We start from the raw sequence: 16,414 nt of genomic DNA on the forward strand, positions 1-16,414 counted from the left end.
AAAGTAAAAAAGGAACGGACAAGAACTCAAAACTATTTGTTGTCAGATGTTGAAGTTGCACAAGATTGAAGGGAGAAATTTGGGAAGTTGTTAGTTGGGAGAAGTTAAAGAGAGAAACTATCGAGAGAAAGAGAAAAGAGAGATTGATTTACAGAGAAAAGGAAGTTTTGTGGGTGTTGGTTAATTTGTATTTTTGAAAAGATTAAAAAGTTTGAAAAATATTAATCAAATTCACAATTAACCTAATCAAATTTTTTAATTATGTTTGACCCTTTAAGTTGATCAATGTCACCAATCCTTCATTCAAGACTTAGACACCTCTCCTTCATGAAATATAACCATTTTAATTTAATAAAATAGGGTAAAAAAATGTCTGAACCGTAATAGAAATGGCTAAAAAATGCCTCTATTAACTCGTTGAATCAAATTTACCCTAATGTTATTTTTAAGACTTGAAATTGCCCATCAATTGACGGCACAACTATATGACATCTAATTATAACATTAGTTAACCTCGTGACATCTATTTATTTCCAAACCGTAATTGTTTTTATTCCTCGGTCTGCACTAGGAAGGAGCATTTGAAAGGCATAATAGAAAGGTTACCAGAAATGCTGCCATTCATAGAAATGTTACTTTAGGTCCTACAAAAAATAGAAAATCGTACTCAAAAAGAAAAATGGTACAAAAGAAGTCCCAATTCTTAGGATGTCAATACCGCTATAACGATTTTGACATCTGAGTAGCAGAATGCCCATTGATATCCACCGTCTTTGCTGGTCTGCGGCCCTTGTCTGGACCACCAATGATACCCCATTTCTCGAACTGCCTTTGTCGAGCGCGTGCCCTCTCCTTTTCTTCCTCAGATTTCAATGCAAAGCAGTATGGACAAGAGACGGCATACTCCCATTCTGGGGATTCCATATCAGCATCACTCACTGGTTTCTTGCATCCATAGCAAAGTTTGAATGTTCCCTGCACCAAACCATGTTCAACAGAAACTCGCTTGTCAAACACAAAGCATTCCCCCTCCCAAAGGCTCTCTGTCTTGGGAACTTCCTCCAGGTACCTTAAAATCCCACCTTCTAGATGATAAACCTGGTAAGAATCAGCCGAAAGCACCGTTAAACAAGATCATCTGAGCAATTAAAACACTACCACATTACAACCATAGAATTCTTGACATCATCCGTTTGCACACTAAGGTGTTCGAAGAATTAGCTAGTGGAGCAACTTATAACAGAGATATAAAGTCCCAACTTAAGGAAGATGTTTGTGTATATCCTTTGTTCTTTCATCTTTGATAAACTGAGATTTCATGTTACTGCACCGCAAATAGATGCAACCTACATAATTCAATGGGTTCTCCTTTTTTACCTCTTCAGTTAATTTGGTTTGCCAGCACAGAGAGGGGGTCTGGTCATAGACCGCACGAATTCCACTATACATATTACATACAATCAATTATAAGAGAGAAATCCAAGATCCTTATGCCCAAGCAAAATCTCTACTTTCTTGGGCTAATGTATTTTTCCTCTACTTTTTTTTTTTTGGGTGTGGTGATGTGGTGGGGGAGGTTTATGAAACTGACAAGGAGAAGAAGCAATAGTAGGAGAGGTATATTTTCAAAGAAAGGAAAAGGAGTAAGGACAATCAAAGTAGTGCAGTTTGCTTTAATTTTTACCTCATCAAAACCTTTACTGAGGAGAAAACTTGAAGCTTTCTCGCATCGAATTCCACCTGTACAGTACATTGCAACTCGGGGAACCTTTTTGTTTCCTTTTTCCTTTGTCAGCTTATCTGATGTTCCAGCAGAACCAGAAGACTCCAACTTGTCTCCTGAATCAGCAAGTTTAAAATGATCTTCCACCCATGATGGAAAATCCCGGAATGCTGTAGTACAAGGATTAACTGCCCCTTTGAACTTCCCGACTCTAATTTCATAGTCATTGCGAACATCAACCACAACCTAATTGAGTAGTACTGAAATTTAGTCAACGATTGCAAGTGAAAACCAAGGTAGTTTTCTTGAGCAAGTTATTTGCCTCTCAAGGTTGTTCTTTGGGAAGTATAGCATGTCTTTTGCAGTCAAAATTTTCTTTAAGAAGTAGATTTACAAGAATTTCATTTCAAACAGAAAAACCTTAATAATGCAACGGGCAATGAATTCCTATATAGAACATTCTAAGAGACTTCAAACTGGAAGCTCTTCCCCCATAGAGCCCAATGATATATTAAATGATTATATGCGGCAAAATATGTGCAAGTTCTTTATGGAACTGGATCAAAATAAAACCAATAGTAACTCTAGAAGTTATCAAAACGCTGAACCAGATTAGATCAGCACATTTCATATGCATGCATATACACAGGTAATGGGAGTCCTACCTCCCACCTGAATAAAGTCGTTTAGTAGCTCAAATCAATTAATAGGTCTAACAAACCATTATGCTAGAAAAAAGAGTATAGGAGGCTGTTTTTTTCTTGTTTTTTGATGTTTCTGTTCCTTTCTCTGTACCATCTTGGTACCTTTCAATAAAATATCTACCTTATCAAAAAAGAAAAAAGTAATAAGTCTAACGAAGATCCTAGCAAGTGATGATTCGCTGAGAATTTAACAACCAGCCATGGATACTGACTTTGAACTTTCTAATAAGTAAAATCCCATAAAGAATTGGTGATCCCAGAACTACTTCCATTTATGAACTAGAATTTCCCTATATTACCATGTTGAGCTTTGCAAGTGATAACTTCATTTGTATATCAGGATAGCAATACCTTGGACATATATAAAGCCCAAACACTGACAGAGAGCATGTTCAGTAGTTGGCTTGAGTCAATGTTCAAAGTCAATGTCTGGTTATTTTATGCAAATAGTCAACCCAGGAGAACCTGGGCTCGCTTGTGGCATTTGATGGACCAGCATGCTAAAGTGTGTGGTCCAAGATACAGAAAAATTTCATATATTTTGGACTACAAGCAATTAGTAGTATATAAGTATACATAAAATACTAAACATAACTGCAACTTTTTTATGCATTTAAGCGTATTATTCCTCTACTATGAAACCCGATTCTGGTGGTTGTTGGACATGTCAGAAGGAATATGAAAGAACAGAAAAAGGTTCTAAAACTCAATATAAGTTACCAAATCACACAAATCCAATACACAGCCCTTTCCATGTTCATTGCAACTTGGGTAGGTCAAAAGCATATATAGGTCCCTGTAATATACCATCAGACATTTCTATAATGGTGTCGTTTGTTCAGATTTTTTTTGGCTGATATAGAGTACGACTCTTATACACACATAATAACGTTTGATGTTTAGATCTTATTTGGCTGTTATACACAACATACACAAGAAGTTATTTATCTTGACCTTTTTATGTTCTACATAAAAGAATACAAAATATATAAATTTAAAATCTCAAAATATATTCGGGTTTGATTAATTAAATGTTTAAAAAGCTAATAAATTATTAACAAATCCATAATTAGTTGTATTGTACCTACAAACTATTAACTTCTAAAACAACAACAACAACAACAAACCCAGTGTATTCCGAAGAAGTAGAGGGTAAGATATACGCAGTCCATACCGCTACCTCCGAAGAAGTAGAGAGGCTGTTTCTGATAGACCCCCAGCTCAAGATAAAGAATAGTAAATAAGAGGATGGATGATATAACAGAAATAAGAAATAAGAAATAATAAAATAGAAATCAGAGAAATACGAAATACGAGAAATAAGTGCAACACGAAACAAGAAAGTAGGAACTAAGAAATAGGACACCCACCTAGTAGTAACATACACTCACATACCAAAGACACCTATGTACACAGTCCTAGTATTACTAACCCGGCCACACAAGATCTCTCTTGACTGCTTGCTACAACCCACACACTCACACTAGCCTTCTACCCTTATCCGCGACCTCCACACCTTCCTATCTAGGCTCATGTCCCTAGTAAGCTGAACATAATTTAAAAATTAATTGTAATCTAAAAAATATCAAATTTAATGGAAGAAATTTATCATGGTCAATTGTTTCGTAGATTCCAGTCTCTTCGTAGAAAGCTTATACTTGAATTTGAGAAAAAATCCATCCAAACTGTCAGCAAAAAGGTATCTGATAGCCTTTTTCTCCGTCATAGCGTCATTATTTTATTTTTTTGAAACGGGTAACTAAAATTAGCATTGTTATAATTAAATGCAAAATTAATCAATATTTGATTAGGGTTATTATATAGAGCTAATTCTATAAGAAGTATAGGTGACGTGTATGATGACTGCTATTGTTATAGGTAAAATGTTGTTAAAGAAAAATAAAAATATAACACCAAAAATCGCTTCCAAAGGAAACTTGACAGCTACAATGAAATGTTGTTTTAGAGAGGTCTGACTATAACTATAAGTCAGACCCCGGCGATCTGGTACAAAAATCATTTACATGATCATAAGTTGTTCAATAATCTAAATCAGATGAATGCAAAGAAATGAAGTCAAGAAATACGCACTCTCTGCCCCTCCTAAACAAAAATCTTTACTTACACTACAGACATTTATCATTGTCTCTATGTTTGCAAGAGAAGGAAGGTTGTGAATGAAGGACCACTTGGAGCTAATCAACGTGAGGACCACATTTCCATGTAAGAGCACGAGAATTATAAATCCACCCAAGAGAGGATTACGTTTGGGAAGTTGGATGATCACGTGAGAAGGGTGGAGTTGCTTATAAATGTTTGATAATGGTAACTGAGAAGGGCAGAGTTGGTTATAAATTGGTAGTACACAAGTAGCGCTTGAGGGATGGGAAGAGCAAGCTAATTTTTGATAACCGAAAAGCAGGCTAATTGTTGTCCTTCTCTCCTACTAGTTCTTCTCCATCTTACTTAGCTTCAATATTTTATATTTCATTATTGTTGTGCTGATTCATTTGCATCATCCGTCATTTGTATCCACCATACAATTTGTGTGTTAGGAGTTGTTACATTGGTGTTTTCATCCAAAAGTCTTCTAGGGAAGACCAAAACTTGTCATTTAGAGGAACCGATTCAGAGTGCCAATGATTCCAATTTTAAGGATATTGCCGACGTCAAATCAATGACGCATTAGATGGCCTCCAATAACGGAGCTTGTCCGACCTCGACATGGCAAGAAGCTATATGCAAACAACTCCAACTCATCCTTAAATCTGCTATACGTCAACATCGAATCTTTTCCATGGTGAGAATCTTGAGGCCTGGTAAGGATGTCTGTTTTGAAACTCGCGAACTGGGATCATGTTATAGACTCATTCGTGGGTAAAGTTAATGCAAGGCGGGGACCTCGAGCTAAGAAGAAAAGAAACGTCAAAGAAAATCTATAGATTTATGCAACTTTCCGATTTTTGTGGGCGTTAAAAATAGACAGTAGTTTAGTTTTACTAGAATTCTTATTTTAAATAGATTTTCTATGTTAGTAGTTTCTTAGTTTCCTTAAATATCTTGTAATAGGAGTTTATAAGGAGGAGAAGTAATAGACGATAGGCAGGAATTTACATCAAAATAACAAGTGATCTGGGTCTCTGTCTAATAAGTCCTAAGGTTGTAGGCTCCCTTTTAACAAGCCTATTGTTTACTAAAAATTGGTCGCTCACGAAATAAGAACAAGGCGAAGGATCTGTTAAGCACAAACTTCTCCGTGAATCGCCCGATGACAAGATCCGTATCGCGAGGTCATAACAACTTGGTACCAGAGCCAAACACCACGGGCAATACAAGTAAATGATGTGAAGGGTAACATGCTCTCCTACAGGAGGCGCAGGCTACGAATAAAGCACGGATTGCAGAAGCAGTGGCACAATCTGAATCAAGAATGGTTGCTCAATTGGAACTATCTGCATCAAGCATGGTTTCTCAATTGGAACAATTATCGTTACAATTGCAGGAGTTCATTGTTGGGTTTAGCAAGAATCAAGGAAGAGATTCTAAGGCGGGAGTGAGTAGCAATACAGGTAAACCCTCCAAACCCAAAAATAGATCCAATAAATTGACGGGAAATAGTCTGGTGCCAAGATACACAAAGCTGGATTTCCCTACCTTTGATGGATCTGAGGACCCATTAGTTTGGCTATATCGATGTGAGAAAAATTCTTCACCAATCAGAGAACAAATGAAGCTGATAAGGTGGGATTGGCCGCATTCCATCTTCTAGGTGAGGCGCAATTATGGTATCATCGTTAAACAAGATAACCGGTCAGTTGACGGGTCGGAATTCAAAGAATATGGTACTCTCAGGTTTGGGCCTCCGTTGGGAAGTTATCCATTAGGCGATTTGGTTAACTTGAAGCAATCGGGCTTAATTGAAGAATACCGACGCCAATTTCAAGAACCGTTAGACAGAGCCAGCAAGTATGTTCGCATAGACCAACAAGTTAGCCTCTTCACTGTAGGACTGATTGATTCCATTCGTCTTGATGTTGAGATGCAGAGTCCACCAGATTTGGTTCATGCCATGAATTTAGTCTGTGCATTTGAGAAGAAACAGAAGGTAATTTGCGCAACATCCTCTCGAAAGAAGAATTGGCAAGGGACTAAAGGCTATTTGAATACTGCTGCAACTTCAACAGTTCCAACTCCTTAGAGCAGCATCACGATAAGTGGTATTAGTGAATCGAAATTTGTAAGTTCATCTACTCCTTTTATAAAAAAATTGACAAGGGCTAAAACGGCAGAGAGAAGGGCGAAGGGATTGTGTTATAATTGTGCTGAACTATATTCAATTGGGCATTAATGTAAGAAGTTGTTTTGGTTGGAAGTAGCTGATCCAGATGAAGAAAATCTTGACCAGAAAGATGTGCAAGAACTTGAAATTCCCTTTCATGCCATCACGAGACAGAAGAGTGCAAGAACAATGCATATACGAGCACTTATGAAGGGTCAAGCATTGATGAGTTTTAGCAAGCTTATGGGGTTTGACTTTTGTGTGGAGTATAGGGCTGGACACTTGAATAAGGCTGCTAATGCCTTGTCTCGTCGCCCTAGTTCAGAGGAATTGGTGTATGCTATTAGTCTCCCACGTGTTTTATTACTTGATGCAATTAGACAAGAGGTATTTAATGATGCTTCCTTGCAAGAATTAGTCCAACAAGTGCACCATGAGCTTGATGCTTCCTGGTCAATTAAGGACGGTTTACTCGTTTATAAAGGGTGTATCAACTTGTTGCCCTCTTCCCAATTGATCTCCACAATTCTGTCAGAATACCATGATAATGCCGATGAAGGGGGACAAAAAACATTGCATCGTATATGATAGGATTTCTACTGGAAGGGGATGAAGTCTGTTATTGGGGATTATGTGGCTGCTTGTCCAGTTTGCCAATGCAACAAGGCTGAACACCTAAGCCCAACAGGGTTACTGCAACCACTTGCACTCCCTGAGCAGGTCTTAATATTGGAATGAACCTTATTGATGGCTTACCAAAGGCATGGGGCAAAACAATATTGTTTGTGGTAGTAGATCGATTTTCCAAATATGCACACTTCATACCCATGTCTCATCCTTACAATGCAACTCGTGTTGCTCACATTTTCATTGAGCATATTGTTCGGTTGGATGGGATAACCAAATCGATTACTTGTGACAGAGATGTGGTTTTTACAAGCACCTTTTGGAGAGAACTGTTTCGTCTAAGTGGCACAAAGTTGGCATTCTCGTTTGCATATCATCCTCACACTGACGGTCAAACAAAAGTTGTGAATTGTACTATTGAAATGTATTTGGGTTGCTTGATTGGGGATTATCCGAAGAAATGGGTTGACTGGTTGCCTTGGGCAAAATATTGCTACAATACTTCCTTTCATACTGCACTGCAAACAACTATCTTTAAGGTTGTCTATGGTCGAGATCCTCCTCGTCTATTGTCCTACGAAGCTGGTTCTTCACGGGTGGAGGCTGTTGACAGTGCCTTGCTTGATCATGATTCAGTTTTGCGTGACATTCAAAGCATATTGCAACAAGCTTAGGTTAGAATGAAAAAATATTATGACAAAGGTCACCGAGAGGTTGCATTTGAACCAGGTTCACTAGTTTGGCGACGTTTATATCCTTCTCGTCAAAAATCCGTTGGGGTCAATTGCGTCATAAGCATGCACCTCGATTCTTTGGGCCTTTTCCTGTGTTACGTCGAATAAGGGAAGTTGCGTATCAGTTACAACTTCCCATCAATAGTAAGTTGCATAATGTGTTTCATGTATCCCTCCTCAAGGCTTTTAAGGGTGTGGCTCCAACAGTTCCTCTGACTCTGCCATTACTAGAGGTTGGTCGTGTGGTTCCTATGGATTGTTCTGTTCTACGTGCTCTACTTAATTGAGGAACTTGGAAATTTTAGTGCACTAATGTGGATTTGAATTGTCAGATGCTACGGGGAAGGTGCTGCACATTTTCGTGATGCCTATCAAGACTTTGAACTTGAGACAAGCTCTGTTTAGAGGAAGGGGGTAATGTTATAGACTCGTTCCTGGGTAAGGTTTATGCAAGACGGGGCCCTCAAGTTGAGAATGAAAGAAACGACAAAGAGAATCTGTAGATTTATGCAACTTTCAGATTTTTGTGGGCATTAAAAGTAGATAGTAGTTTAGTTTTACTAGAATTCTTATTTTAAATAGATTTTCTATTTTAGTAGTTTCTTAGTTTCCTTAAATATCTTGTAATAGGAGTCTATATAAGGAGGAGAAGTAATAGACGAAAGGCAGGAATTTACATCAAGATAACAAGAGATCTGGGTCTCTCTAATGAGTCCTAAGGTTGTAGGCTCCCTTATAACGAGCCTATTGTTTATTAAAAATTGGTCGCTCATGAAATAAGAACAAAGCGAAGGATCTGTTAAGCACAGACTTCTCAGCGAATCTCCCGGTGACAAGATCTATATCGCGTGGTTGTAACAAATCACTTCGATGAGAAGGTGCTTCACCGATTTTGAAAATTGGCGGAGGGGTGAAGGGCTATGCTTCGTTGAACCACTACTAAGGGTGTACATAGATCGGGTTGGTTTGATTATTTATTAAAAAAAAAACAAACCAATCATGTCGGTTTATTAAAACTATATAAACCAAATCAAACCAAAACAAAATTAGTTTTTCCGATTTAGGTTTTAGTCTGTTTTTCGGATTTTTTTTATAATCTTTAGCTTTTACAATTATATTGTGATCGAAGACTAGATCAAATATGTTTTCGCTCATGCGCTAATGAAAAACCACAATTATGAAAAATCAAGGAGCGGGAAACTCTCTTGAAACTAAAAAGTAAGATGAAGGGTGAAAAGTTTAGGTTCTAAGTTTATATTGGGTTTTGGATCATTTAATTAGCTATTAATGGTTAAATATTACAACTTAAACGCCCAAATCTGAATATATATCTACATCTACTTTCTAAATATTGAACAACAACAACAACATACCCAATGTATTCCACATAGTGGTACCCACATAGTGGTGTCTGGGAGAGTAGAGTGTACGCAGACCATACAACTACCTCAGGTGAGGTAGAGAGGTTGTTTCCGATAGACCCCCGGCTTAGAAAATTAATAAAATTAATTGAAAAAGTATTTAAAAAGTAGATTATAATTAATATTTTACGTGTAAAAAGTTAGAATTATATATATATATATATTATGTCGGTTTGATTTGGGTTCGGTTTGACTCTTTTTTGGTTAACACCAAACCAAACCAAAAATGGTCAATTTCTTTTTCTAACGCCAAACTAACCAAACCAAACCATAGGTCGTTTTTTTTCTCGGTTTGGTTTGGTTCGTCGGTTCAGGATGACTTTGACCGTTTGGTCTATACACCCCTAACCACAACAATGACTGATTATTCGAGCCAGTTTAAGGCGACTTTATTATGTCGACTAAAATTAAGAATTTGAATTTTCATACATAACATAAGCAATTCGGAGCAGGCCGTTCACTTGGCCATTTACATGAACAACGAAATCAGCAGGATACAGTGCCCAAAAGCCGGCCTTTCTAGAACTCTACCCCTTTTATCGAACCATGCCATTAACCTCACTCACATAAATCACTTTTCATCCTCACAATCACCCGTTAGCCCATTACCTACCAAATCCCAAACTACCACAGAGTCAACAAGAGTGGAAATTATGCTACTATTGCGATAAGATGTACTCGCCATAGGCCATCCCATAAATAAATCTCTAGTTCCGCCTAACCGAAAAAACTCGAATCTAATAAAGAAATTAACGAAGAAGAGGTTGCGGTGCCTCCGAAAAAACTCAAATCTAATAAAGAAATTATCGAAGAACAGGTTACGGTGCCTTGAGGTACATGAGCATTCGACTATTTCATATCACAACTTAGCCGAATTCAACCCCCCCACCCCCACCCACCAATTTACAGGTGATGTTAGGGGAGCACCGATGCAAGTGTAGATGGCACCCACAATTTCATACAAATTAGGATCGCTAAATTCCTTGATTGACCACCAATACGACCCCTACTTTGCCTGGGGTGGTAGGCAATGGTCAAAGATTGAGGTGCGACGGCGTTTCTAAGAAACAACCTCTATGTTTACCTCTTTGTGGGTCTTACTTAGTGATAGGTGTCTCATGACTCACTACCTTGGGACCGATGAACATCGACTACACTTCCAAGATCTTCGATGGGAGGAATTAAATGTTCATGGCATGGAGATTTCCCTACTGAGGCATAGTCTATCTAATACTCCAGTTGCACAGATTAAGGCGAATGACTGCTACCAGATGTCATTTCCTCTTTCTTTCATCTTCTTCTACTGACGGAAGATAGTTCCACTAACGGAGACACTCCTGTTGTCAAAGTTGTAGTCCTACATGTCTATGAGGAACAACAACAACAACAACAACAACAAACCCAGTGTATTCCCACTTAGTGGGGTCTGGGGGGGGTAAGATGTACGCAGTCCATACCTCTACCTCTGATGAAGTAGAAAGGCTGTTTCCGAAAGACCCCCGGCTCAAGTCACGAGATATCACACAAACACATAGTACAGCACAGGAGCAGATGACATAACATAGATACGGCACCCATAAGGAATATAAAACAGAGTAAAGCAGGAATGCAGGAATATACAGCGGAGGAAAGCACACATATTCGTAATAAACATGGAACACGGAACACGGAACATTGAATACGGAATCATAACAGGAATACACCCCCACCAATTTATTCCCTACACTAGCGACCCGAACTGGCCCTAATCCTCTGCCGTAATTCGCATCTTCCATACCTTCCTATCTAGGGTCATGTCCTCGGTGAGCTGTAACTGTTCCATGTCCCGCCTAATCACCTCACCCCAGTACTTCTTCGGTCTACCCCTACCCCGTCTAAAACCATCCAACGCTAGCCTCTCACACCTACGGACCGGGGCATCCGTGCCCCTCCTCTTCACGTGTCCGAACCATCTCAATCGTGCTTCCCGCATCTTACACTCCACTGAAGTCACACCAACCTTCTCCCGGATAGTCTCATTCCGAACTCTATCCCCTCGGGTACATCATACTTTGGGTTGAGCCTAGGACTGTCAACTGGATGGGTCGGGTTAAATTTGAGAGCCAAAATGTATGGAGTTGATAAATGTTTACTTGCGCTCCTACCAAGCATTAATTTATTTGTTTATCTTTTTCTTAAAATTTATTTAATTACCTAGTTTTTTCCTTATTATGGTTTTATATGGTATATCAAATAAAAGACTGTAATATTATTTGTTTATTATGGTTTCTCATGGGTCAATTTGGGCTACATGGGGTTTACTTCTTTGATTGGACTTCCATTTTTTCCTTTCACTTATCTCCTTGTTTCTTCTCCGTATGTTTTCCTTAATTGGAGACCATTACAACATGTATTGCTTTGTTTTGGGGCTAGTGGAGAAAGACTTATTGGCTAAAATAGGACATATTGAGTACTTATTTTAAAAAAAAGGAAAATACAGAGTACCCTGACTTAGAAAAAATGAAACTTATCCACTAGGTCACTCAATCACTTCCCGGTACAAGCAAATACAATATTCTGATTGCAACAGAAACAAAACAGAATTTTGCTTTTTCTCAGGTAAACAAGTCCGCAAACAAAGATTATAGTTGAAGTATGATGTTGTGACAACACTGTAAAGGAAAAACAATACCAACTGTACCAATTAAGTCAAATTTTTGGGTTCAAATAAGGAGTTGGATGCTCTAAATTTTAAGATTAAGTAGGTATCTGATGTTTGCTTAGTTCACCCTTCCAATCCTGTATGGGGCATTGGAATAAGTCTACTCCATCCATTGGCAACTTTTGCGATACCTCTAGGCATACTATATATGGGATGAGATTCAATAATGTGGCAAATGTAAGGATGCTACTCTGTTGATAGAAAATCAAGTACGGGCAATTTTCAGAGGAATGAGCTACATCACACATAAAAGATGGTTTATATAAGTGGGAAGTAAAATCAAAATACAGGAATTATTTACCAATAAAAAATACAGGATACTATTTACCAATAAAAAAATACATGATATTATTTAGGATGTGCATGACTTTAATCACATCTCAGCCAGAGGATATGAAGCAAGTTAGATGAATTTTAGGCTCAAGCTGAAGTTATAAGTTACATGTCAGAAATTTTTATGTTGATGCATAATAAGATTCTTCAAGAATCAATAATTAAATAGAACAATGATGTTACTGAATAAAGAACTTACAACATCTGGATCACTAATCAATGCATTCCAATCCGCCGGTTTAATGTACTTGCCAATTCTTTCAATGGGTGAAAGAGAAGGCATTCCAAGTGTAACAATCTGTTCAAGAAACATATGATGAGTGCTTGGTGCTAAAGGATACACAATAAAGCAACTTCCAAGATCTGAGGAGCATATGGGCATTATATTCAACGTGAGGCAACTTTATGACACTAGGCCAGCGAATCTACCTCTTTTTTGAGTTTCACCCTCACGTGATCCCACCTAAAGGGAGCATCCTCACCCGCTGCAAGAGGAGAGCTGCTCGTATGTCCATGATGAAGAGCCTCTTCCTCAGGGCTCACGGGCGACTCAACCAATCTAAGCCCATTCAGACGCTCATCACTTTGAATGAATGCAAGAACACTTTTCACCGAATCCCGCATACCACATATGCTGCCATTGATTCCTTCAGGTGCAAGAATAATACCACCTGAAACACGCTGAATTTGATCAGCTTAGTGAGGAACGAGTGACATTGAAAAATGTACTATCAAACAATGTTGTACTTAGAAGAGAAACTGAATAAATGGGAAACAATGACCAGCCATACAGAGAGCACATCAAACAATCGTGCAGCTACCATTTCATCATAAAAAGAACCAGGTGTCTGAGAAGAACAAACAAAACTTTTAATCACTTCCTTTTATAAAACATCTAGCTTTTAATGTGATAAAAACTAAAGACCTGGTTAAGGATAAAGTTGGATCGGGGTACACATAAACAGAAATGAATCAAGGGGCATGCATTTATTGAATACAAACTAAGAGGAAAACCAAAATAGGCTCCTAGGACCAATTTTTCCAATTATTGTCAATTGAACAAAAAGGAGGACAGAAATTTAGCTTATCATCCATCTAACAAAACATAATATGCAGAAAGAAGCAGTCTTTGAGATGTAAAGCAAAGAAACACCTTCCTGGCCTATGTCAAAGAATTAAACAAGCTAGTGCTTATCTATCAAATACTGTCCAACCGCGGAGCATCAAAACTAGACACTTAAGCAAGAAAACAGACTTGGTATACTTTAGCAACTTCAAGAAAAATAATAGGTAGCAGTCATGCAAGCTTTGCAGAAACTGAGCAATATATACTCCTCTTCGTATGCAGATACTTTAACCAAGGGATTATTTTACCCCACCTTCTATATGGGATAGTAATCCCACCATAGCGATGGGATAAAATAATCCCTGGATTAGCTTATACCTCAAACCAAACATGAGATAAAGTTAATCCCAAATTTTTATCCCGGACTATTATCCTTATCCCACGTACCAAACGACCTCTAAGTAATCATGCCCCAATTCCAAACATGAATGATTCAAATAAATAAATAAACAAATGCAACTAAACAGACATGCAACTTTAAAGCACTAAACATTTGAAGCCGCAATAACAGGAATACTTCTCAACTTTAATATTTCTACAATAAAAAAGATCTGTTAACCGGATGGTCATTGCATATTGTTTTATAATGTATTGTGTTGTATTGTCTTAATAAATAGAAAGTTTGGATAGATTGTATTGTTTTCCGTTGTTACAAAATCTCACACACCAACCATTGGAAGGATAAACCTACAAGAAAAGTAGGGAATGGGGCAGACTACTATAAAAAGATAGGATGAAGGATAAAATATGATTATTATAACAAGTAAAGATAAAATGAGAAAAAAGTATAAGATTACGACGCGATCACAGCCAAATCGGTCGCCGCTACGTAAATACGAGACAATGAAATTTAAGTAACAGTCAAAACAAATACGGAAAAGAGACAAATATATCCCTGAACTATGATAAATGGTACATATATACCCTCCATCATACTTTGGATACATATATGTCTCTATCGTTAATGTAATGGTATGTATATGCCCCTCATACTTACGATAGGTATACCCAAAGTATGGCGGAGGGTATATACGTACCATTTATCATAGTTGGAGGTATATTTTATCCCTTTTCCATTTTAATTTTTTTATACCAGACAATTAACCCAAAACCACTACCCGACCCGGTCCCAATTAAAATCCAAGAAACGCCTATCTAACACATGCGCTTTTTCCATCCCTAAAATGATATTCACACATAATACAGTAACACACACTACTATCATTTTCAAAGAAAATCATTAACCAATAACACCCAAATACAATACCAAATAAATTGAACCCCTCACATTTCAATTTTCAGTAACACTATCCACCACCGGTTAACACATAGCCATTGTCTCCGTTGAATCAGAAACACCCCACCAGCGAACCATCGCTGCACCCCTAGCTCCGGCCTCCCTTGACCTAATCTCTACTCCGTCCAACTAGTAGCAACGATCAATCACTGCAATTTGATTGAGGTTCAGGTTTAAGTGAAAAACAGAGGAGTATCGGGCTTGGAACAAAAAATAGAGGTCGGGTCGAGTAGGTTTGAAAGGGTTCAATGAGTTTATTGAGATATGGTAGTGCATTTCGGGTAGTGGGTTTTGGTTAACTATCTGAAATAAAAAATTAAAATGAGAAAAGGACAAATATACCCCAAACTCTACAGTAAATGGTACGTATATACTATCCATCATACTTTGGGAATACATAAGCCTCTACCGTTAGGACGAGGAGCATATACATACCATACCATTTCATTAACGGTAGGGCGGTAGAGGCATATGTGTACCCAAAGTATGACGAAAGGTATATACGTACCATTTATCATAGTTCAGAGGTATATTTGTCTCTTTTCTCAAACAAATATTGTATTTAAAGGAACAACACAATATATTACCATAGGTAATCACCATTCAAACACACTAAAAAGGGCAACCCGGTGCACTAAGCCGCTATGTGCCGTGTCCGGGGAAGGCTCCACCACAAGGGTGTATCGTACGCAGCCTTACCATTCAAACACACTGCTCCTTCAAATACAGTAAGCGAAGTAAAAAGAGGAAGAATTACCAGTTGCTCACAAAGTTGCTTTAATGGTTTCCTCAAATCAGCATGGTCGGGGAAATCAGCAAATTTATAGAAAGAAACCACCACAAGTTGTGGGTCAAAGCACAAACCACCACCTTCAACCTCCTCCTCGATCCTCGAAGCATTAGCCTTCAGAATTGGGACAGGGTTTGCTGCAGAGAAGAACTTAGAGGGTGCAAGATTTTGAGGGGAATTGGTAATCTTAGGATTAGAAAAGAAAGGAAAGATAGGGGCTTTTGATGGTAATTCGGATGTGGGTTTCATTGCAAGATTAGGGTTTGGTGAAACGGCTGTGGATGATGAAGAAGATAACATTCTGAGTGCGGCTAGTGAAGCACTTCTTGTATAGAAAAACAGAAGATGAGGCGGCATTGAGACACGTACCATGTCCAAACCCCCTGCCCTTAATGGATAAAAAATAACCAGCAGCTGAAGCAGCATTTTTATAAGCAAAACCGGTCAAATATTTCTCGCTATAAAAAATTGACTAAATATATTATTCTGTTGAAATATAAAATAATAATAAAAAGAATAGAAAAAAGAGACAGTGATTATTATTTCTCTTAAGAGGTTTCTTGATGAGTCAATTAAAATAAAGGAAAACCTAAAACTAACCTTGGATTTCTAACTTTTTCATAAATAGACATTGACTATATATGAAAGTAGACGTTCACTATATATGTTATCATACTTA

The 16,414-nt window shown here is 37.9% G+C and overlaps 1 protein-coding gene across 2 annotated transcripts; it reads right to left on the bottom strand.

The window, feature by feature from the left end:
* Positions 1-602: 602 nt before the first annotated feature.
* On the bottom strand, positions 603-16,162 carry LOC107863483 (rhodanese-like domain-containing protein 7). Of its 2 annotated transcripts, XM_016709411.2 has the most exons (5): positions 15,703-16,162; positions 12,952-13,203; positions 12,722-12,820; positions 1,685-1,969; positions 603-1,098 (listed from the first exon to the last, which is right to left on the bottom strand). In XM_016709411.2, the coding sequence occupies exons 1-5, from the start codon at positions 16,159-16,161 to the stop codon at positions 721-723; spliced, it is 1,473 nt and encodes a 490-aa protein (XP_016564897.2). In that variant the 5' UTR covers position 16,162; the 3' UTR covers positions 603-720. The 2 variants fall into 2 exon arrangements, with proteins under 2 accessions (XP_016564897.2, XP_016564898.2); XM_016709412.2 differs by lacking the exon at positions 1,685-1,969.
* Positions 16,163-16,414: the final 252 nt, after the last annotated feature.

The sequence above is a fragment of the Capsicum annuum genome, chromosome 3 (assembly GCF_002878395.1).
Source record: "Capsicum annuum cultivar UCD-10X-F1 chromosome 3, UCD10Xv1.1, whole genome shotgun sequence".
Taxonomy (NCBI): Eukaryota; Viridiplantae; Streptophyta; class Magnoliopsida; order Solanales; family Solanaceae; genus Capsicum; species Capsicum annuum.